Here is a 23,095-nt window from a genome sequence, read left to right as displayed (position 1 = left end):
AAAGTACGAGTCAATAGCGAAACTTTTAAAGAATAAGATTTTTAGCGGATTATGGGAAATACTATTGCGATACCTGAGTCTAGGTATCGAGACCATAGGATAGGTATACCCATGACTTAGGATTTAGTCTCAAATTTTTGCGATGAATTTCTTGAGTGGGTTTAAAACCAAATAAGGATCTTTAATCCTTACAAATTATTTTGAGAATGACCAAATTGCCCAAAATAATTATAATGAATTATGAGTGTCATAATTAATTCGAGTATACTGCATGGATAATTACAGTATTGGCTAAGCATAACTTGACTATACGTTGAAGGGTGAAATCCTGCTAAGAGCTAAGGACTCCAAGTAAGTCAACTTCTATTATGTGGCTACAACATGAAACGACTAGTGTAATGGATGTTAGTATAGAGACGCATGCACATGTAAACACTGTCGTAGAAACTTTACATAGAGGCGTTAGCCTAGTAAGTGCTGATTCATAAAATATGACCGGTAGAAATCTGTCATATCCTAGACGACTAATCCCCGTCACACTGCTTGTTTGATTTATTATGCCTGGTTCACTACCGCAACGAGTGGCCAAGAGGTGAGGATTGCTGGTTTAAACTTAGGGGCGCCAAAATGAATGGGACCTAGGAGCCCTCATGCTTACTTAATCATTAAACGGTTAGAACCCGAGCAAGTGCTCTGATAAGTTATTCCCAGATAGAAGCCGTGAATATTGGTCATTCAGTGAGAGTGCCTAGAGATACTAGGGGTTGCCAAGTTTGAGTGAGGTTGAACACCCTAGGGGAAACTCGCCAGCACCACTGATTAACATGGAAGTCTTTGTAAACCCGTGTAACTTCGATTACACTCTTGAATAGTAGCAATGCCCTAGGTAAGTTAATTGTTACCCTTGTGAGGGACTTACTTTTTGATAAGTAGTGATGCCCTAAGTAACTCAATAGCTACCATTGATGGGGATATTTATTGGCTAGATCTTAGTGTTGAGACTCAGTTTTCCTTTATTAATTAGCAAATATGTTGGAGGGTGTGGTACGCCTGAATTGTCGTAAATTATCGAGCGTTGGTCTCGAATTATATTGTGATATATTATATTTGTTTGCTCTAGGATTTTCTGAGTGCAGGGATTTATTTGTTTATCTTAAATAGTTTGTCATTGGTTATCAGGCATAACTATAAGCTTGTCAGGACGCTTTTGCGTTCTTGAAATTGATTGTTTAAGGTCCAGAACCCTAATTTTGTTGAGCTATTGTTATCAGTGGTCAGTGACTTGGCCAGTTTCCACTTGTCTTCTCTACATACTTTTTTTTTTAAGTTGAACTTACTATGTGTTTTCGTTTACCTAGTTATTCACTGTTGTAGGTAAGAACAATGGCAGAACAAAGCAGCGAGTGCTGGAGTCTACTTTGTGGATGTACATGTGGACGGACCTTTTGGAAAGTTATTTTGCTTTTGGAAATGTTGTTTTATTTTCATAAACAAGGCTCGGTTTACTTTTCATAAACTATGTTTGTATTAAATATTAAGTATGGTCATACGACTTTAAAAAGTTTTTTTATATGGATTTTTGAGACATTTTGTTAAATGAAAACGTTTATATTTCCGCATTATCAAGTCTTAAAAATCTGGGACATTACAGGAAGGACTAAGTTTCTGTAAATAATATATTTCAAGAGGAGTTTTTAACAAGTTGTATTATTTAGGGGGCACAATTTGGTAGTGTCATAAGTTCGGGGGGCAAAAATGCTAATTATTCTTTATTAAAATAAATTCACACAACTAAACAAATTTCAATATAAATATTGTATTTATTTAAATAATTTACAATTAAAATATGTTTTCGATAAGACACTAATAAAGTGAACATCAACAAAAATGTCATATTATATAATATACACATATAATTGTGTATATATTATAACTAGTCTGTGTAACTAAAATTATAATTATAATGATCGTAGTATAATAATTTTATCATGATATAATCACAAATTTATAATATTTAAGTTATGCAAAACTCTCACTTAATATGTTTTTAATTACATATTTGATACATTGTAAATTAAGAATACTATAAGAAGCAAAAATAATATTATAGTGTATAATAAAATCTATGTTAAACATTTTTTTTAAATCTATATTAATGTGATTTGTTAATATAAAATTACTAAAATAAAAAATATTTAAAAATATCTAATAAAAATATTTAAAATTTAAAGTTATTATTATATATTATTTTAAATATTTTAATTTAGATTAAAATATAATTAATAAATAAATACATTTATTGTAGAGTTTTTTTAAAAAGCAATTTTTAGAAAAAGCTAAAAGTTGGGTTAAGATGCTTTCTCACAGTTTACTAAACACTTTACTAAACACTTTTATTACACAGCTTTTTCAGAAAGCAGCTTCTAACTTTTCTAAAAGTTGTACCAAATAGGTCCTTAGTCACTGTCTCTAGCGATTGATTTCTAGCAATTAAAATAAAGTCTAATCTAAAAAATAAAAATAATATACAAAAGAAATATTAGTATTTTGTGCAATTATAATAAAGTTTACATTACATTAATTACATTAGATAAATTGGTCTAGATTTTGTACCCCTTAATCCCTAGCTAATGAAATGAACTTTCAGGTAGTGACGTAGCTAAGAGCCATTATGATCGTGGCAGTGGTGAGGCTGGACCTGAACCGTGCTAAGATGGCGTCACGGCAGAAATGCTCGACCACAAAGTCATAAGATCCTATCAAGTTGTCGTCACAGCGTGGAACTCTGGCGTCTCAGCACTTTGTTTGTTATTATCTCTATTTTGGATTGTTAATCTAATGTGTAATGGGTTAAAAAGGTTGAGGATTCATTTCAGACAGTGAGGAAATACTTTGACATTGATTTGTGTAAGGTGGTACCTTTATAGTTTGTAAGAAAGAAACTAGGATGTGCAAATGTTGATTTTGTAAACATCTTCATGATCAATAAGATTGATTAGGCCCAAACCACTTATGTGTTGTGCTTATTATATTCCATGTTTTGGTTTAAAAAAATGTGATAAAATTATTTGCTTTTGTGTTCTTTCCAGTGTGCTCTTGAGCTATTTACACAAATGGTCTTTACAATGACAATGGTGTCACTCCAGTTTGGTATTTGGAATTCTTCACTCTCCAAGTACTTTTTCTTTTTGAAAAGTATGAATATACACTACATCAAATTTATTGATTTTGCATTTATAATTATAAGTTGCTTTTTTAAGCAGTGAATTATGAAATAATTGAACATTTATCTAACACCGATTGTAGTTGAAAATTTGGCAAGTATAAAACCACATGCCAAGTTTTCAAGAAAAATGGAGTGTGTTTTGGAAATAGAAAATCCGGATCAATGCATTTGGCAAACTCTGGGAGTAGAATTTACAGTGTAATTGATCAATGAATGACAACTAGATTCATTGTGAAAATTGAAGGATTATTGGACAAGCCAGTTTAAACTTTTAAAGAGAACAAAATTGAATCACAGAAAGCAAACTTCCAGCCAATTGGCATCTTGAGATACTCTTCAGTCTCTTCTTATTTATTTGCTTCGATAAATTCTCTGTACTCGCTCTTCATTTTGACTCCCGAAACAGTCCTGCCATAACGAGAATAAACTATTTTATATTGAAGCTAATATAAATCGATGGATGACCAATGTAAACAATATTCCAGGCCCTTTATGCAAAGTCCCAAAAAGTGTTCCCAGAAGAATTGTTTTCAGGGATAATATGTTCGACAAATGAAGCATAAGATGGTAAAAATATATCCAACCTGAGCATCTCTTTGTTTTTGAAGAACTGAACACAAGGTGTACCCATAATCCCAGCTGCTTCTGCTATTTCTGGATCTTCCTCAATATCAATTTCAACAAAATGTACATTCTGATCATAATCATCTATTACCTGTGGTCATGAGATTTAACAAAAAGTTCAGTGCTCTGTATCATTTCTCAACAGCATCACAACAGCAGCAATGGATATAATAAAGCCAGTTACTAAACAATTTGAAGGTAATCCTGCATCAGGGTGACCCTTTCCCAGAACACGTACGAAAATAGTCTAGTTCAAGAGGTTGGATGCTTGAGTGTGTGATTTTCTAATGTTTAGAGTATCAAATACAATATAAAATGATTTAAAATGACCTACCTTACTGAGAATTGGCTTCAAAGTCCTACATGGACCACAAGTTGGCGATGTGTATAGTACCAATATGAGTCTAGGACTTTCATGGTACAATTTACGTAGAGCATACTGAAACGAAATAGAAAAGAAGACAAATGAGCTTTGAAAGAAAGATTATAACAAATATTGAATAAAACTGAATGTTTATATCCACGTAGCATCTCTGTCAAAGAATACATACCTGCCCCCTATGCTTTGTCATAGTAATGTCAAAGCCCTCTTTGACATCCCTTGTTGTGAGCTCCTTCTTGACCTCCTCAGTGTGTGGCTGTAAAAGTAAAATTCGTGAGAACATTAAGTAAAGAACTCTATTGAAATAGTTTATGAAATTAAAAAATTACTATGGTGCGACCTGGAAACCTGTATAATAGATTAACTACCTGATGAAATTCAATTAGGAGTCCTTGGCTAACGAGATATCTCTCAACTGATAAAGCAGCTATGCATCCAGACCCAGCAGCAGTTACAGCTTGCCTCCATTCATGGTCCTATTTAGGTATTAAGAAAATTATTACTAGAGAATCAATGACATATTGGGTATCCACCAAAGCATTAGGTCAGATCAGAAAATGGCTCTTGATGCAGCAAATAACAATCTTTCTGTTGAACATGTCTAGCAGAGATTTTCTTTTGGCCAGCAAGTGTTGTAAAATTACTTCTAGACAGGATTACCTGTACATCACCAGCTGCAAATACACCATCAACAGAAGTTTTAGCAGAGCCCTCCTCAACTACAATATAGCCAGATCTGTCCAGCTCAACTTGGCCTTCCAAGAGTTGACTATTCGGTGAATGACCTATACCATAAAATAATCCCTTTGCCTCAAGCACTGATTCTTCCCCAGTATCACTTTTACGAACTAAAATGCCAGACATCTGATCCTTCATGTTGCTAACAACATCCACAGTCTCTGTATTGAAGTGCACAGTGATATTTGGATTGTTGAACACTCTGAAACATTCGTGATAATTAACCTGTTAAAAAAACATTCAGGTAGTTGAAAACTCAAATGCAAAACTTTCATTAGTACATAATTAACACCATTATGAAAGCCGATCAATAATGTTAAACAGAAAAGAACCACCACAAAACAAACTTCAGTCACAGCTTTAAAAATGGCAAATACCCTAGAACACAATCAAAATAGAATAAGGGTCCCTAAGTATAGAACCTGCAAGATCTGGAGAAGCCAACTTTAAAACATTGGTAGATGGTTCACACATTTTCTATACATTTCAATCAGGAGTTGTGAACCTTATACTAGTTTGGAAAATGTTGAAAATTTCCATATCCAATAAATGAGATAAAAATAAATTGAATAGCCATCACAAGAATGGTAAGTTAAACAGAAAAAAACCCAATATATTGCTTAACTAATGCATCATATGCATAAATTATAAATATACTCCAAAGTTCAATTGTCTTTATTCCAAGTGGCTTGTTTAGGAGTTTAAGGTATTCCCTGCTAAATGAATGAAAAGCTTCAAATATACTTTTCCTTTATAAGTGGAATTGCCGGGACATCAAAATTTGGCATACATCTAAGTTAATCATATAAGTTTACCAATCTTACAAGTACTACAGATATGCTATAAAAGCCACCAGGCATCAATATTAAACAACTCATCAATAGCTCACCTGTCTTGCATTGCTTTAGAAGCCCTTAGCTGATCCCTGCGTACAAGTAAATGAACATGACGGGCATACTTGGTTAAGTATAAGGCTTCCTCTGTAGCTGTATCACCACCTCCAACCACAGCAAGTACTTGGCCTTTGAACAATGGTGATGCTCCATCACAAATTGCACATGCACTGATTCCCCTACTCCAAAATTCATCTTCACGAGGTAAGCCTAGTCTTCTTGCAGTTGCTCCTGTGGCGTAAATTATACTGTGGCACTTAACCTGAAATGCAAAAAGAAAAGAAATCTTAAAGTAAAAGCAACAAAAATTTCATTTTGTTTTCAAACAAACCTAGGGACAAAGATTGATTGATCGCCTATAACTGTACACAGTTAAAGAGCATAGTTATATGTGATCATTTGGAAAGATAGTGAAATTTCTTTTGGGAAGGTTGTGATGACTTCGGAGGTGATCATTTCATGGCGTGGAAAGTACATAGTAGACCAAAAGAGTTTAAAGGCTTAGGCTCAGGATCATATTCAAAAGGAACAAAACTTTGATAATTAAGTGGCATTAGATATTTTTATCAAAGCATAATTCCTAGTGGTACAAAGTTATTAAAAGTAAATATGGATTGCAACCAAATGAATGCGATGCATAGGATAAAGGTAGAGGCACTTTAGAAGCCTTGGAAAGCTATCATTAGGTGTTAATGTTATGAGGAGTTATTACACTAACGGTGGGTAATAGAGAGTTGTTAGATTCATTCTTGGAGGATCAATGGTTGATTGAATCCACTCTTGAAGAGTTATTCCCAACCTGTACAGGCTGTCAATTGCCCATGGTTTGAGCATGGCCTCACTAAGAGTTTGAGATTCCCCCACTCAAACTAGACTTGGGAGCAGATTTCAGAGTTAATTACGTTTCTAGATCCATTTAGTTTATGCAAAAATATCAGCATTGAAGGGTGTTGTTTTAGATAAATCAGACATTTTTTATTCCAAATCTATTTTCAAGGAGTTTACAACGTTTAAAGAAAATCAGTGATTTCATGCATAATTTTTCATTTGGAAGGCCTATGTGCCTTTAAAAGTCAGTGTTTAGCTGGCCAATGCATTAGGAAGATTGACTGTTCAAGATAAACTTTAAAGAATAAAACCTTTTCTGTTGCGTTATCCAGGGTGGTATGTTATGTGTGAAAATGATGCTGACACTTTGGATCATCTATCCTTACACTGTTCCTTGGCAGCTTCATTATGGTCCAGATTGCATGAGAAGTGTAGCATCTTGGGTTTGATCTCAGTCACGCCCTGATTTTTTTTATTGAGTTGATGAGGTTCTTAGACGTGAGAAAAATTAGAAGTTGTGGAACATCTTCTTGGTGGTTGTGGGCAAAAAAGAGCAGAACCTTTGAAGATCAAGAGAGGGATATAGCCTCTTTTTCTTTTCTTTTCTTTTCTTTATTTTTTATTAAAAAAAATAACAGATAAATAATAAAAGAGAGGGATGTAGCCTTTAAGGATCAAGAGAGGGATAAAGAGTTGATATGGGAAAGAGTAAAGTCTTGGGTAGCGTTATAGCTTTCTGGTGTAAAGGTGTACACACACAGGGATTTTTGTCTTCTGATTTCTTTAGTGAGTAGAGTTTCTTGTTGTAATTAAGAAGACACCCTTTATTCTTATCTATGAACTGTTTTCTGTCTATAATATAAACTATGGAGTGTCAATGACAAAGTACAAACTAGACATGGGAGAAAGAATGACCATCTTTTATAAATGCGTGCAGGATTAATCTTCTTTACTTTTTCTTTCTACTTTGGCATAACTAATCTTGACATAGAATATACTTTATAACAATTATTTGTTTGTAAGGTAATTAAAGAATTAATTGGTATTGGTAAATTTAAAATTTGAAGTATCATCTCTTTCCACAAAAATAGAATGATAAAATGAAGAATAACTAAATTCCACATGAATTATTATTAATAAGATTCTACCTGGATTTTTAAACAGTTGTAACTTGTAGTTATATTTGGACCAAATTACCATGTTGTATTAAAAACTCTTTTGGAAATAAATGTTTAAAAACTTCAGAATTTTAGATTCATTCTGCACATAATGCAGCTACTGAATGAGATATTAAAGGGCCAACATACCTTACGCTCACTACTTTGGATAGTAAAAGGACTATTTTTCACATCAACCAATTCAACATCTTCTTGGAACAATTCTGCTCCCCAGCGCTCAGCTTGCCGTCGCATCCTAGATTTTTCACAATGCCGAGATTTTAAATAGTTTTCTAATTCAAGTTTCTGTTTCATACTTTCATATTCATAAAATCAAAAACAAAAGACTGTAATTTGACTCTGTAGTACACTTCTATATCATACCTGTCCATTAAATCTGGACCAGTTATCCCATCAGGAAACCCGGGAAAGTTCTCCACTTCAGTGGTAGTCATTAATTGTCCCCCAGGAACACCACCTACTTGATACCCCTCAAAAACTACAGGCTTCAAATTAGCACGTGCTGCATATATCGCAGCAGTGTATCCAGCAGGACCTGAGCCAATTATTACCAAATTTTCGATTTCTCTTGCTGCATTAACAAGTAATCACCAAATAGAATTATATTTCTAATTAACAATCAAATAAATCGCTACCAAAGTCTAAATGGAAAAACTGACCAATCTCTCATCAAATTATTCAATAATTTAGGTCCATATCTGGTTTAAATCTAATAACCAGCAGAAAAAGTATCATTAACAATCAAATTAAATCGCTATCTTTCAACTATTGATACTTATTGCTAAATAATCTAACCATCACCTTCAGACCACTCTGCCATAGAAGCCCAGAATTGCACTGTTCCACTAGAGCATTCCCATTAAGCATAATCACTACCACAAATTCTACAGCTGAGTCTAACATTCTTCACTCACTCACACTGACCCAATTCAGTCAATTGACAACAACATTGGGTATTGACTCCCTTGTTCAACACTCCCACCTAATCCGCACAACGCAATCCAACTCTATAGATTACACTTGAAAATAAGTTATACAATAATTACAGCTCCACAAATCAAATCCGAACCCAAAACATTAGATAGTTTAAGACTTTAACCGATTTAATCGGCCATGTTATTACATTCCATCCAACTCGCAATCTCCACACCCCAAAATTCACCAAACACTCTTCGATAAACTTGCACGCCAAAATTTCTACGTAATTTGAAACAGCAAAGAACATTGAGAGCAGAGAGAGTTGGAAGAGTAACCTGGAGAAGAAGGCGGCGAGTCGGAGGAAGCTCTGACTCTGAGCGGAAGACGAGTTCTGAGCGAGTCGAGACGGAAGCAGCGTGGAGAAATGGTGGGGAAGGTCTTGAAGAAGATGAGACTGTGGGGAGGGGGAAGAGTAGTAGCGGTGGTCATGGTGACTCGGTGAGTCGGCACGGCACCGATTCCGGGTCCTATCCTAAGAGCCATAACCAGTTGGTTTCAGACCATACAAATGGTATCACTGTTTATTTCTTTCTTACTACTACCAAAGAAAACGCATTTGTATTCTGTTTTCTGGGGGTGAGCGAGTGAGTGAGGACTTCCTTTGGACACATGATCGTCTCTTATGCCTACACGCATCGCCTGGCGCGTACGTTGCACGCCTCTCCATGCTGTAAAATTTTCATTTTTTTTTTATATATTTATCTGATATGGTTACCTAATAGAGTCACTTTTGTAAAAGCATGGTTGGTTAACTTTAATTTTATATAAAATATTTTAAAATTGTAAAAAATAAGCACCATATCTTTAATTATCCCATACTTCACCTAGTTTTTAAGTGAAAATCTTTGTGAATATAACTTTTACCTTATTTATCACACTCAATTTTTATTGGTAAAATATTGTATTTTATCATGTGATAATATTTTCAGGTATTATGTTCATTCTAGAATAAAGAAGGTTTCGAAAATGAACATGGTCAAAAGAAATGATCATGTTCGTTTTGCTAGATAAATCTGATGGCATTGCTGACTCATCAGTTTTCTTTTCTGTCGACACAGAATTTATCTAGCTGGTTGATTTCCTAAATCAAAGGAATTTGCAAATTGATTACAAAGATCTCAGAGAAAGTTGGCATTGGACGATTTCTTTTCCTATAAATACCTTGCCAATGTAACGCCCCACGTCAATATGGTTGCTTCCTGAAATAACGACTGGCCCTACAAACCAACACGAGTCTTTCCAGCGTACTTTTTCCTCACTCGCACGCTTTATGAGAAAACTTCCCAGGTCAAGGCTCTGATACCATTTGTAACGCCCCACGTCACTATGGCTGCTTCTTGGAATAACGACTGGCCCTACAAACCAACACGAGTCTTTCCATCGTACTTTTTCCTCACTCGCACGCTTCCTGAGAAAACCTCCCAGGTCAAGGCTCTGATACCATTTGTAACGCCCCACGTCACTATGGCTGCTTCCTGGAATAACGACTAACCCTACAAACCAACACGAGTCTTTCCAGCATACTTTGTCCTCACTCGCACGCTTCCTGGGAAAACTTTCCAGGAGGTCACCCTTCTTGAGACTACTCCAGGTCAAGCACGCTTAACTTTGGAGTTCTCAAGTGATGGGCTACCGAAAAGAAGACGCATCTTGTTGATATAAGTAGTACCCATCAATCCATTTAAGTCATCTTCAACTGTGTAGTCCCATACATATACAGTCTTAGAATCATCACACTTGACCATCCCCAAGCGGTGTGGGATTGCACAGCTTTACCCAGTCTTTCCCCTTACAGATCACGGGATTCTGACTGTCACAGCCAAGGCCCTTGGAAAATTTCATCTCTTCCATTTAGAAATTTGTAAACATTATGTTATTTTGAAGAGTGTTTTTATTTGTAGAGATTAAATTTGCTCACATTAATCTTTGTGAGAGTGATGAGTGTACTTGTGGATATCTATCTCGCTATTCTTTGAAGGGATTTCAAGAGAATCAGCGTTTCATCAAAACCAGATTTGTAAAGAATAGTACAACAAGATTGCGGCAACAGTTTAAGAGGGAGTCTTACATTGTTTAAGTCAATACTTTTGTACACATTATTTCATTATTAATTGGTTTATTCTCTAGGCGTGGCCCCGTGGATGTAGGTTATCTTAAAAGATTTATGAACCACGTAAAAATTCTTGTGTGTTGAATTTTTACCTGTTTTTCTATTTCTGTTTAAACAGTTGCATAAGTAGTGTTTACAAAACTAAAATCTATCTAAACAACTTACTCAGTATTCCGCATTTAATTAAGTTGTTTATTTTAAATCACTTGGTAATATTAAAATACAAAATTTCAACTTTTTTCATGATAATTTTCGTTAGGATTTATACCATTTTGACCTATGTTTGCACCATTATTTGTTTAAATCTTTCTTTTAAAAAATGTATTTTTGAATCATATTTTCCCGGAAAATTCAAAATTTTCCTCTAAAATTTATCTTGATCAAAATATTTTTTAATTCAACTAACATGTACATACTTTTATAAATTAGTTCATTACCAAAAAAAAAAACTCTAACAAAAATCATTTAAAATAATATATTTAAATTAATTAAAATTTCAAAATTATTTTTAATAAATCAAAATTAAACCTAAACCTAAACTCTAAACTTAAAACATTAACCAAAACTAGTTATAAATCATAATAATAAAAAAAATTCAAAAGTTGAAATTCGAAACCAGCAAGCTAATCCCTCATTCAAACTTTTGATTTTGAAATCTCACAAACCCAATCTCTCGTTCAAAATAAAAATGCCTGAAGCATCGAACCTACGATGACCAATGACTTGTGTACACACGTGCCACAAATGCTTTTAAAATCTTAAAACCTAATGGCATATTTACTAAAGTGTAATCTTATTTAGTATAAATCAATGAAGAAATGAATGTGAATAAAATATAAAAGAATCATAATCATTATTTGTATTATGTTGTTTACTAAAATTGTTTGGAAAAGAAATCAAAATCATTTTATTTTGTTTACATCATAAAAAATGTAATCGGAATGCTTAAATTGACTAAATTATCATTTTTGAAATATAAAGTAGTTATTTTGTGATATAAATTTTCAAAAGACAAAAGTGTCTTTTTTAATTTTTTATTTATAAAAAAAATAAAATAACAAAAATAGAAGTCATTATCCTTAGTGGCATTCCTTAGGTCATTGGGAGAGAAGCACTCTCATTTTTTCCCCTTATCCCACTAAGTTATCTCATACTTTATTTTAGTAAACATGTGAAAGAGAATCATTACCACAAAAACTATTCTCATTTACCTTAAGTAACACATGCCATAAATTCAAACATTTTTTTTCGCTATTTTCATTGAAATCCCTCAAACCCGGCTAGCAATTCATGAAATTAACCTAACCGAGAACCCATATACTCAAAAGAAACCAACAAGCCATATTTAACATTAACCACACCAGTGCCAAGGGACTAGACCTCACATCTATCCCAACCATTCATGAAACTTAGCATCGCAAGCCTAGGCAAAGACCATGCGTCGACACCATAATCTTAGGTGAAGACCCACCATCTCTCTATCGCGAGCCCCAGTAGAGATCAACCTTGTGCACTGATGTGTGTCGTATATCGTATCAAACTTACTAAAGATTTTATTTTCTATATAACCAATTACTTAGTATAATGGTAAATACAGGTCGAACCCACGAGGACTATTGATCAATTTATTATTCAAAACTGAAACAAATAATTAAAAAAAGGATTATGTTTTTTAAATTTAATAGCATAAACTAAAATAATAATCAAAGAACAATTGGTAATAACGATTTTAAAGAACAGTTAAGAATTATTCTCCACCTTCAACAATCAATCAATCAACAGTGACAAACATTATTCTCTATTCCCAATTAAGCTATTAACCTCGCTGATAACACTTAAGCAATCAATTATCTCAGTTTCCCTATTATAATTAATTAAAGCTAAGCACTCATTAATTAATCATTTTTACCAAACAATAAACTCATTAAGCATGTGATCTATTTAACTCAAGAAAAGCACTACATTCAATGTAAACAAGTTAATCTAGACAAAAAAATTATTAAGCGTGCAATTCATTTAACCTAGGTTCTATTCGTCATCACAATTAACACACTCATCACAATACTTAATTTTAATTTATCACTCTACTTAGAACCCTAGATTATTAGGTGAATAGCAATCATAAGATAATAGTAGAATAATGCAATACTTTAATTAGTTGTTGTTTAAACAAGATATCACAAGATTCATAGCATTCAATTAGAATAATAGAAACAATTTAATACAAGGGAATATAAGAAATAAGATTTATCATTGCATTCAAGATTTCATGTCCAGGGTTTTGAAATAACCCTTAACCTAAAAGAGAACTACTCCATAATCATAAACATGATCACAAACATAAACATGAATTGAAAATAAAGAAGTTTTAGAGAGGAAGAAAAATTAGATTGAATGTTGAAAGTAATGGTGTCTCTCATTCTCCTCTGTCACTCTAATCTCTAAAATTCGTAATAAAAAGTTGTGTTAAAAGTTAACTCTAAACTCTTTTATAGTCACTTTGAAAATACATTTAAAAATTAAAATTTAAGCTGAAAAATCAGTCGCAGGTCACGCCCACTGATGTTCCTTGCCGCGACCATAAAACGAAATTTTTCAAAAATTCAAACGTAGGCTGCAGCCACTGATTAGTGCTCAAAAGATGTCATTTTATCAAGTTTAAGTTCAAATTAAATTAAGTTTTGAATAATATTTTCTTGAATTTATTATGATATATTCTTTAAATGGAAAATATTAGTTTTAATTTAATTTAAAAACATTTTATATGAATTATAATGCATTGGAGCTTAATTAAAAGAAAAAAATATAGAAAAGAATTAAACTTGAAAAATGAGAGCTGAAAAATGATATTATTGTAGTTAACTTCTCTTTTTCATTCCAGGCCCAACGCAGGCCCACGGTTCTAGCAGCCCAAAGCAGTCCGGCCCTTTCCTCCAATGTGAACCAAAGCCAGCCACATGCATCTCCCTGCCCGCCACGTGTCCTCCCTCATCTACCCAACGTTTCCAGCCGAGTTGCGTGATCCTGATGTGCTCCTCGTGACCATCAGCTTTCCCCTCCTCCTTCAGCATTTCTCCCCAGCAGGCCCAAATCCTCAAGGCCCAACACTCCTTCAGCATCTTCACGCCCAAAATCGCAGCAGCCCATCAGCCTTCTCTTCAACCCAGCCGCCCACGTGGCATGTTTTCATTGGCCAAAAATGGGTCAAAACCCTCTTGTGTCACCAGCCATGTTTTGTGGGTATTGGGCTTTGTAAATTGCTATTTTGAGCTCTAAAGATCATGTTTTTGTGGTATTTTAGAAAATGAGCATTTTGACTATACACAAAAATAGCTAGGGTAATATTAATAATAAGATTTGATTTTTCAAAATCATATTTTATTATTAATATTTCAGATTTATTTTGTAAACCCCATTTTTTTGTTTAATTTCTTTTTAGTCTTTTTCTCCATCTATAAATATGGACACTTTCTTCACATTATGTATGTAATTTTTAGAGTAGAGAAATTATAGCAAAATTTCCACTCACTTTCTTCTCATATTTTCTTCTTAGAATTTTGTGAGAATCATGAGCATAATGGCCTAATCTTCCTAGGAAGGTTAGAGATGATTCCATATGCTAGTGATGTTATTTTTCTACTTTGATTTACTATGTTCTTAATGTAATATATTTGAGTTATTTATGTTCTTTCATCTCCATCTTTATTTTGCTATCTTTATTTACTTATGCTACTAGTATATAGGACTAGTATATAGAATTAGTAAAAGTAATATTGATACATAATTTTATGTCTAATCTTCTATTGCATTATTGCCCTTGGGTATTTTGTCATTTTTAGATTTTTTATAAGATTAACATTGTGCTTTTACTGTAAAGAACTTTATAACTCAAATGGATTTTTGTTAGAAAAAAAATATGGACTTTAATGTTAAATTTTCCAAGTAAATGTTGGGATGTGAACTATTTACTTGTGTATCTTTGTAAATCAAGTAACTAACACAAGCATATGGATGATTCTTGAAACCTTTCCTTTTCTCAAACTCTTGATTACATCTTACATTTATTTCACTTATCTCATTTTATCACTTTATCAAAAAGACAATACCAAAATCTCAAACCTCTTTCCATTTACAATTTTATTTATTTCTTGTTACTAACTTTTTGTATTATTTTCTACTAATCTTTTGATTTTAGGTTACCTCCTTGTGGATCGACCGCCCGATTATACTACAACTACCACTTAGTAGTTGTCACATTTTGGGCGTTAAACAGCCACCAATTCCCTTCGCTGCGGCCGTTACCCATTGTTCGTGAGGTGGCATCCTGGAATGTGGATGCCGCGACCATCAGGCTATATGTCTGCTTCTTAATTTTTCTTCAATTTCTTCAACTCCAACCTTGACCTCGAGTTTAAGGACTTTTAAAACACTTTAAACTCTTTCTAAACTTCATTTTCTTGAGTCTTATCATCTCATGTCAAAATCTAGCCACAAAATACACAAAATTCATTAATAAACTCTCATAAAATTGTTTTGTGGCCTAAAATTCAAAGAATTGTAAAACAGAGCTAGAAACATATAAAAACACTAGAAATCAACAATATCTAAGTGAGAAAGGACCACACATATATAATCCAAGTCTCGCACCTACAGTCGCACTTGTCCTGGTCACCTACAACCCAGAAAACTCAAAACCTCCATTTGTACTTTGTCCTTGCCTCCAATGTCGCACCCTTCCAACCTAGGTCCAACTCTAAGCTAAGCTCACCTCATGCCAAGCTCAAGCATTAAACAAAAGAAGAAGAAGAATTGGAGGAGGAGGATAGTGTTGATCCCAAAAGAGGGTGTTTTAATAATTAAACTCGCAAGTGCACGAATCGTTTCGGAATATAATGTTCATGTAAGTACGAGGTCGAACCCATGGGAGTTGACTAATATCAAAAGAAACTATTTCAAACAAAGCAAGAATATTCTAACCTAGTTCCAAATATTTGATGAGATTTTGTTTTAGAAAAATAAAAGACAAGTAATAAAAAGATTTAAGATTAAATAGAAAAATGGTTTTCAAATAAAATATGTAAAATAAGATTATTAAGATATTAGAATCCACAAAATGCAAGTTCAATAGTATTTATAAGTATATTGATTCCCAAGTTTTGATATAGTTGAAATAAATCACACTATATATTTTTTCAAAATATATTTTCTATTCAAGCACAAGTTACTCTTTCAAAAATGTAGGATTTTTCTTCACTTATATAAGATATAATTTCTAAGCATTAGTTGTGTTACAACCTAATGAAACTACAAAAAATCAAAGAAATTATGCTTAGGCAAAATATGATACTTATGCTCTAAGAATTAGATGTGAACAATTTAATGAAAAATATTTAATCAAAGAATATCATATTTTTTGCATAATGAAGAACTAAGTGTAATATGCTTTAACAATCAACACTAGATGAAAAATGCATATCTTTGATAGAAAAATCCATAAACAATGTTGTACAAATGGGAAATCAACATACAACAAAAAATACTATCTAGTTACATTTTGCTTCATCATTATCTTAATAACCTTTGAAAAAGATTAGAAGCTCATAACTAGATTGAAATAAAAATTACAAAATAACATACTTGACATGCTCTTCAAAAGATGAAAATGGTAGAGAGAAAATAATGAAAATAAGAGAGAAAAATATGTGTAGAAGATGTTGAAAAGATAAAGAAGAAGAGCTCCCCAAATTGTCTTACAAGACTCTATTTATAGGCAAAATATGGAAATTAAATTAATCAAATTAAAATAAATAAATTGATTAATTTAATTGTGTTGGGAAGTGGTAGGATAAATAGAGTAAGTGTAAGAGTATTGAAAATATGAAATGTTTGGTTGGGTAAAATATTAGTGAAAAGCTAGGGTAAAAAAATGAATTAGGAATGTTTATTTAGGTAAGAAAAATAGGGAAGAGTGAATTGATATTTGAGTGAAAAATATTGGGAATAAAAATGTAGTTTTTGGCCTTTTGGTGGCTATTGGCAGCTGTCTTGGCATGGGAGCATGACTGATGGTGTTGGGCTTGAAGAGGCTTGGGGCTGCTTTGTGTTGAAGAGCCAGGCGTGGCTGGTGGAATGACTTGGGCCGTTTGGGCCTTGAGGGATGAATTGGTTTGTTGATGTGTATATGGACATTGATTGTGTTGGGAGCTGGAGAGGGTTTCGGCAGGTGCTATATGCTGAAGAGGAGAGTGGCTTCGGTGGAGACATGCTGAAGCAGAGGGCTTGAGGTGGTTTCTGCGTGGACAGCTGGAGGGGCTGGAAGTCTTCAGCTGGCTGGGGTCTTCGTGGTATTGTAGCAGGCGGACAAGGAAGTCTTGGAATGGGCCTGAAGAAAAATGCCACTTCCTTACTTTTCCTTTACAAAAATGTCATTTTTTTCACCATTCTTCTTGCTTTTCAAGAGCAAATAGCATACAAAAAATTCCCTATAAAACAAACATAAATTAAATTAAAACTAAATATTTTCAATAATGAAATATACAACAAAAGTTCAATGAAAATATTAGTTAAAATTTAATTTACTTAAACATTTAAGCTTAAAATTTCATCTTTTTACTCCTAACTTAATAATATTAATTTTAAATAATTAAACCATAACCTTTTACAATAATATAACAATAAAAACACACAAAAATCTATAAAATTAAAATAAGCCTAATAAATTCAAAAAGTAATTAAAACTTAATAATTTAATTAAAAACTTAAGAACTAAATCATTTTTAGCTTAAAAAATGTGGTAAAATAACTCTAATTTCTAGAGTTATCAGATAGACTTATGGTTAGGTTTTAGCTTTAGGTTTTTTTTTTACAAAAAAGTACATATTTAGTTGATTAAATTTTGATTTGATTAACAAATTTATTTTAGTTTTTTTAAAATAAAATTATGTTACTTGTTTTTAATTAATTAAAATATATTTTTTCTAAATTTTTAAATTTTATATCTATATTTTATTAATTTCTAATTTAATAACATTTTATTTTAAATTATTAAATTTACTCATTCATGAAAATATAAGTATTTTGGTCATATTGAACAATATTTTGACCAAAATTAATTTAGATAGGCTATTTGAAATATTAACAAAACACAACACAAGGTCCAAAAATAAAATTTTCAAAATAGAAAGTCCAAATAAGTACACATGGGCTAAAATGGTATAAAGTATTTTCATTATTAGTAGTGATTGATATATATGAAGAGTGGTGGCATAATGATATGGTTTCCTATTATTTAGGATTGACTCTCAATAATTATTATGAGGTTAACATGTTTTTTATTGGGTTAGAACTTGGTATTTTTAATAGATTATTTGAATGTTGATCAAGAAATCTTGAACCAAGGCGTGTAGATTTACCTAGCTCAGCACAACACACATTTAAAAAAATATGTGCCAAACTGGACTTTTGTATAAATATGGGTCATGTCGTGCTGATAGCTTTTCAAATTAGGGCTCATACAGGCTTAGTTAATTATTACTAAAAAATAAAGAACGGTAACTTCAACCATAACCTCCTTTTTAATAACTAAGAGACTAACTACTAAGTTATAATGTAATGTTTTATTTAAATTATAGTTTCAGTTGTTTTTATACATTTTTCAATAACATTTTACACACATTTATATTAAAGTAAAAATCAGTTTAACCCTTGTATCTTTTTTAAATACGCGATTGGCTTCTGTATTTTGTTAAATGATATTTCACTTCCCATGTTTTCGCAAAATGGATCATAATAGTTTCTTAGGCTAGATTTTGGTCAAAATATTTTTAAATATGACCAAAATACCATCAGATATTTTGTTTTATGTATTTTCAAAAGTATAATATTTGATTTTAAAATAAAAATACATAATTAAAAAATATATTACTTAATAAAAAATATAAATATTTAATTTTAAAAATGTTCTTATAATTTTTTTTTAAAAAAAAAAAACTAAAACCAAATATATGCTTAAACTAAAAGCTAAACAATTCTCTTTTGTAGAAAAAAATGAACAAATTTCAAAATTATATTTTATGTTATTTTCTTTTCTTTTCTTTTCTTTTTCCCTAATCGTCCTTTCACCTCCCTTTCTCTCTCTCTATTCTTCTTTGCTACTACTTGTTTTCAATCAATGGGGCGGATCTCCACTACTTGCCAGAACTTGCAGATTGATGGGGAGAATCTTGCAAACTTTGGAATCTAACCATTACTATTGTTAAAGGGAAATTTCACTTTTTATACATACTAATAGGTATAATTACAAAAAAATCTTAGCATTATTAACTTTTTCAAATGCATGCTAAGCTTTTCCCTCCTACCCAAAATACCCTTCCCATTCAATCTCAACCTTCTCTCTCTCAGTCTCGGTTTCTCTCTCTCTCAGTCTCACAAAAATCCCCCAAAAACCATCGAACCCCCACCACCGTCGAGCCGCCATCTCCGTCGAGCCCGCATCTCCGTCGAGCTCCCACCTTCTTCGTCGAGCCCCCACCTTCTCCCATTTCTCCGGCGATCTCGAGCCCACTGCAAACTCCCATTTTTCTGTCAAACCCGAGACCCACGAAGCATATTTCCTTCAAAGTTTAAAAAACTAAGGTAAAATCTTGAACCCAAGTCCATATTTGCTTTATATCATTGTTGAATCTGTGATTTGTGGAATGGGTTGTCCGATTTTGTGGGAAATTTTTTCTGGGTTTGAACCAGTGGCTCGATAGGTTCGATTATGGTTCGATAGTAGGCTCGATAGGGTAGTTTGAACAGTTCGATGATGGATCGATTATGGCTCGATATGAACTCGATATGAGCTCGACATGAGCTCGATAGAAGCTCGATAAGAGCTCGATAGGATATGTTGTATTACATTACAAGGGCTCGATAGGTTCGATAATGGTTCGATATGAGACTAGACTGTAGCTCGATGGTTATTTATGTAGATAGACAGATTTTTCTTAGCTCAATAGGCTCGACACTGGCTCGATAGGCTCGATAAATTTAGGTTGTTGATATTGCTCGATAGAACTCGATAGTTTTTCGATAGTTGCTCGATAGGGTATGTTGCAGCTCGATTATAGATCGATAGAGCTCGATGAAAACTTATTTCAGTGTTTTTATGAAAAATTTTTTATTCTGTTTTCTTACAAAAAAAAATTCATGTGTTGTTACAGATGCCTAAGTTGCTTGTTCCGTTCAGTGATCACTTTCCTGGTCGAGTGACATATCGGGGTAGTAGTACTTTAAATCACATTAAGACCAGGTTTTTGGAGCTCGGGCTGCTTGAAAGGGCTAAGGAATCCCCTTTCAAGCAATTCTTTTTGGCTTCGGAGTTTAATTTCTCCGGAGTCTTGGTGCATCAACTGTTGCTGAGGAAAATCGCCAGCAACAACGAAGATGAGGTGCATTTTTTCTTGGGGTCGAAGTCTTGTAGATTCTGCATGGGAGAGTTTGCCCTGGTGACGGGGTTGGATTTCAGTGCCTTCCCGTCACCAGAAGAGTTGGAAGGGCGTAATCTCAGCGATCGGTTGATAAATGAGTATTTCAACGATGCTGAGAAAGTAAAGCTGTCACAGGTGGACCATGCTTTCAAGACTTGTACGGATGTGGAAGATGTGTACAAGCTTGGTCTATGTCTGTTTGTTGAGGGGGTTCTGAATGCCATTGAGGGCAAGCTGCACATTTGGCGAGATATTCTAAAAATTGTTGAGAATGTAGAGTACTTCTTCAGCTATCCATGGGGAAGGTACTCTTATAGGAGGCTATTGCATTCTTGTAAGAAGGACATGGTGAAGCAAAAGGCCAACTATGATGCCAAGAAGGATGCCAAGGTGCAGCAAGAGTCCAAATACAGTATGTATGGTTATGCCCCCGCCTTACAGTACTGGGCATATGAGGCTATCCAACAGCTTGCGGTGGAGCTTGTTGTGAGCTCGGGAAACATGTTCCCAAGGATGCTTAGCTAGTCGCATCGGAGGAACAAGGATTTCACCAAGTCCGTCATCGCACCGATATTATTGAAGAAGAATGTAAGTTATGTTGTTTTTTTTTTATCTATATGCTTATCTTTTATCATTATTTGAGTTAACCAAATGTTTTATGTTGTTTACAGTTAATTGTTCTTCCGATGTTGAAGCCTCGGCCAGCAGAAAAAGACTATTACTTGTCTTTGACTGAGGGAGATCTTCCCCTTTATCCTGGGCTTGGCTAGGATCCCTCGGAGACTGATGAGGAGGAGGATGCGACTTTTGAGAAAATGGCAGAGAAAGTTTCTCAGGCTGCCGAGGCAGCCAAGATATTTGTTGATGCTGCCTCGGGGGAGGAGGTTGCAGGTCCCACCCCTCCTATTGCCCCAGCCTCAGCCCCAGCCTCAACCTGTGCCCCAACATCAGCCCTAGCCTCAGCCCCAGCCTCAACCTGTGCCCCAACATCAGCCCCAGCCTCAGCGTCAGCCCCAACACCAACCCCAACACCAGCCTCAGCCTCAGCCTCAGCCTCAGCCTCAGCCTCAGCCTCAGCCCCTGAGCTGGCCGACTTAATTGAGCGGTTGGACAGAGTCGACAGGAGACCCTCTTGAAGAACTAGTCAGTGATCTTGGACGTACTCAGTCAGATCCTGACATTTGTTAAGGAGAAACCGAGGGGGTCCAATGAAGATTCAGAGTCAGAGTCATTGGATATTCCGCTAGACTATGTTGATGATCCAACGACGCCCCCTACCATCATTGTGACACCAGATACTGAGACTCCGGGAGTCGTTATTGTCAACCCTGAGGATGTTGCTGGGGTTCAGTTTCAGAGGGCTAGACGCCAAAGACGCAAGCCAGATTGGTTTGAGGACTATACGGATCCCACGAGGAAAAGACCTCGCACAGCTGCAGTTGCACCAGCAGACGAGGCTACACATGTGCTGGACCCTCTCAAGAAGCCAGATCCCAAACAGTATAGGACAATGTGCAAGTGGCTTCTTGGAGACATGCCCAACAAGACCCCTCGGGATGTAAAGACTGGGAGTCACGGTCCAGCATGGTTTCTGACGTTGAAGACACCCCAGTCGTGGCTCAATGATGGGGTAAGCCATTTATACCTAATTATGGACTGTTTTCAATTTTACATGTTTTATTTTTACTGACTCGATGTGAGCTCGATAGGAGTTCGATAGTAGTTCGACATGGATGTTAAAATAGGGGTTGTTCTTTACTGTTTCAGAGTGGCTCGATGTGAGCTCGATGGAGCTCGATAGGGATGTTAAAATAGGTTGTTTTTTTAACTGTTTTAGAGTGGCTCGATGTGAGCTCGATATGAGTTCGATAGTAGTTCGATAGGGATGTTAAAAGCTCGATGTGAGTTCGATATGAGTTCGATAGTGAAAATTCCCTTAACAAAGTGGCTCGATGGAGCTCGATAGGGAGTTCGATAGGGATGTTAAAATAGGTTGTCTTTACTATTTCATGATTGCTCGATGTGAGCTCGATGGAGCTCAATAGGGAGTTCGATAGGGATGTTAAAATAGGTTGTCTTTACTGTTTCATGCTGGCTCGATGTGAGCTCGATAGTAGTTCGATGGTAGTTCAATAGGTATGTTAAAGTAGGTTGTTTTTTACTGTTTCAGATTGGCTCGATGTGAGCTCGATATGAGCTCGATGTGAGTTCGATGTGAGCTCGATGGAGCTCGACAGCAACAATTTATGATGGTTTTTGCTAATTTTTTTATCGTACTCTCTTTTGCAGCATATTGATGCGGCATAACACATGCTTCGTATGCGTCGCAAGTATTTTCCCAATATATATCGACAGAATGCAGTTGTGATGAACAGTTATTTCTCACAAGTGATACCTGCCCGATATGATCAGTTCAAGAAAACAGCCGACAAAACAAAGTATTATTGGGATGCTGACATTATGTCCATGTTGACCGGCATCGAGCAGCAGTTTCTGGCATCTTGGGGAGGAGTTGAGGATGTATATTGGTGCCAGAACTATGGACAACAATATTGGTTTGCCATTGAGGCTTCCATTTCTAGTTGGACTCTGACTGTTTACGATTCAGACAACTCGGTGATTAGTGACGCAAAGCTTGAGGATATTATGAGTCCATGGTGCTTTATGC

General features: G+C 34.5%; 2 protein-coding genes across 3 annotated transcripts; one reads left to right on the top strand and one right to left on the bottom strand.

Annotated features, from left to right (window-relative positions):
• Positions 1-3,363: 3,363 nt before the first annotated feature.
• LOC133831464 (NADPH-dependent thioredoxin reductase 3) lies at positions 3,364-9,396 on the bottom strand. The gene is made up of 10 exons (XM_062261766.1): positions 9,123-9,396; positions 8,233-8,440; positions 7,999-8,104; positions 5,860-6,125; positions 4,893-5,172; positions 4,601-4,708; positions 4,402-4,488; positions 4,185-4,289; positions 3,811-3,941; positions 3,364-3,634 (listed from the first exon to the last, which is right to left on the bottom strand). Exons 1-10 carry the CDS (start codon positions 9,328-9,330, stop codon positions 3,574-3,576), a joined length of 1,560 nt encoding a protein of 519 aa, XP_062117750.1. The 5' UTR covers positions 9,331-9,396; the 3' UTR covers positions 3,364-3,573.
• A 10,094-nt stretch (positions 9,397-19,490) lies between these two features.
• Positions 19,491-21,468, top strand: LOC133829481 (uncharacterized). Of its 2 annotated transcripts, XR_009891802.1 has the most exons (3): positions 19,491-19,591; positions 20,161-21,015; positions 21,099-21,468. XR_009891802.1 is itself a non-coding variant. In XM_062259203.1 (2 exons), the coding sequence occupies exon 2, from the start codon at positions 20,161-20,163 to the stop codon at positions 20,950-20,952; it is 792 nt and encodes a 263-aa protein (XP_062115187.1). In that variant the 5' UTR covers positions 19,491-19,591; the 3' UTR covers positions 20,953-21,065. The 2 variants fall into 2 exon arrangements, 1 of the variants encoding a protein (XP_062115187.1); XM_062259203.1 differs by lacking the exon at positions 21,099-21,468 and having other exon boundaries at positions 20,161-21,065.
• Positions 21,469-23,095: the final 1,627 nt, after the last annotated feature.

Source organism: Humulus lupulus, chromosome 4, assembly GCF_963169125.1.
Source record: "Humulus lupulus chromosome 4, drHumLupu1.1, whole genome shotgun sequence".
Lineage (NCBI taxonomy): Eukaryota > Viridiplantae > Streptophyta > Magnoliopsida > Rosales > Cannabaceae > Humulus > Humulus lupulus.
This window is presented reverse-complemented; position numbering and strand designations above follow the sequence as displayed.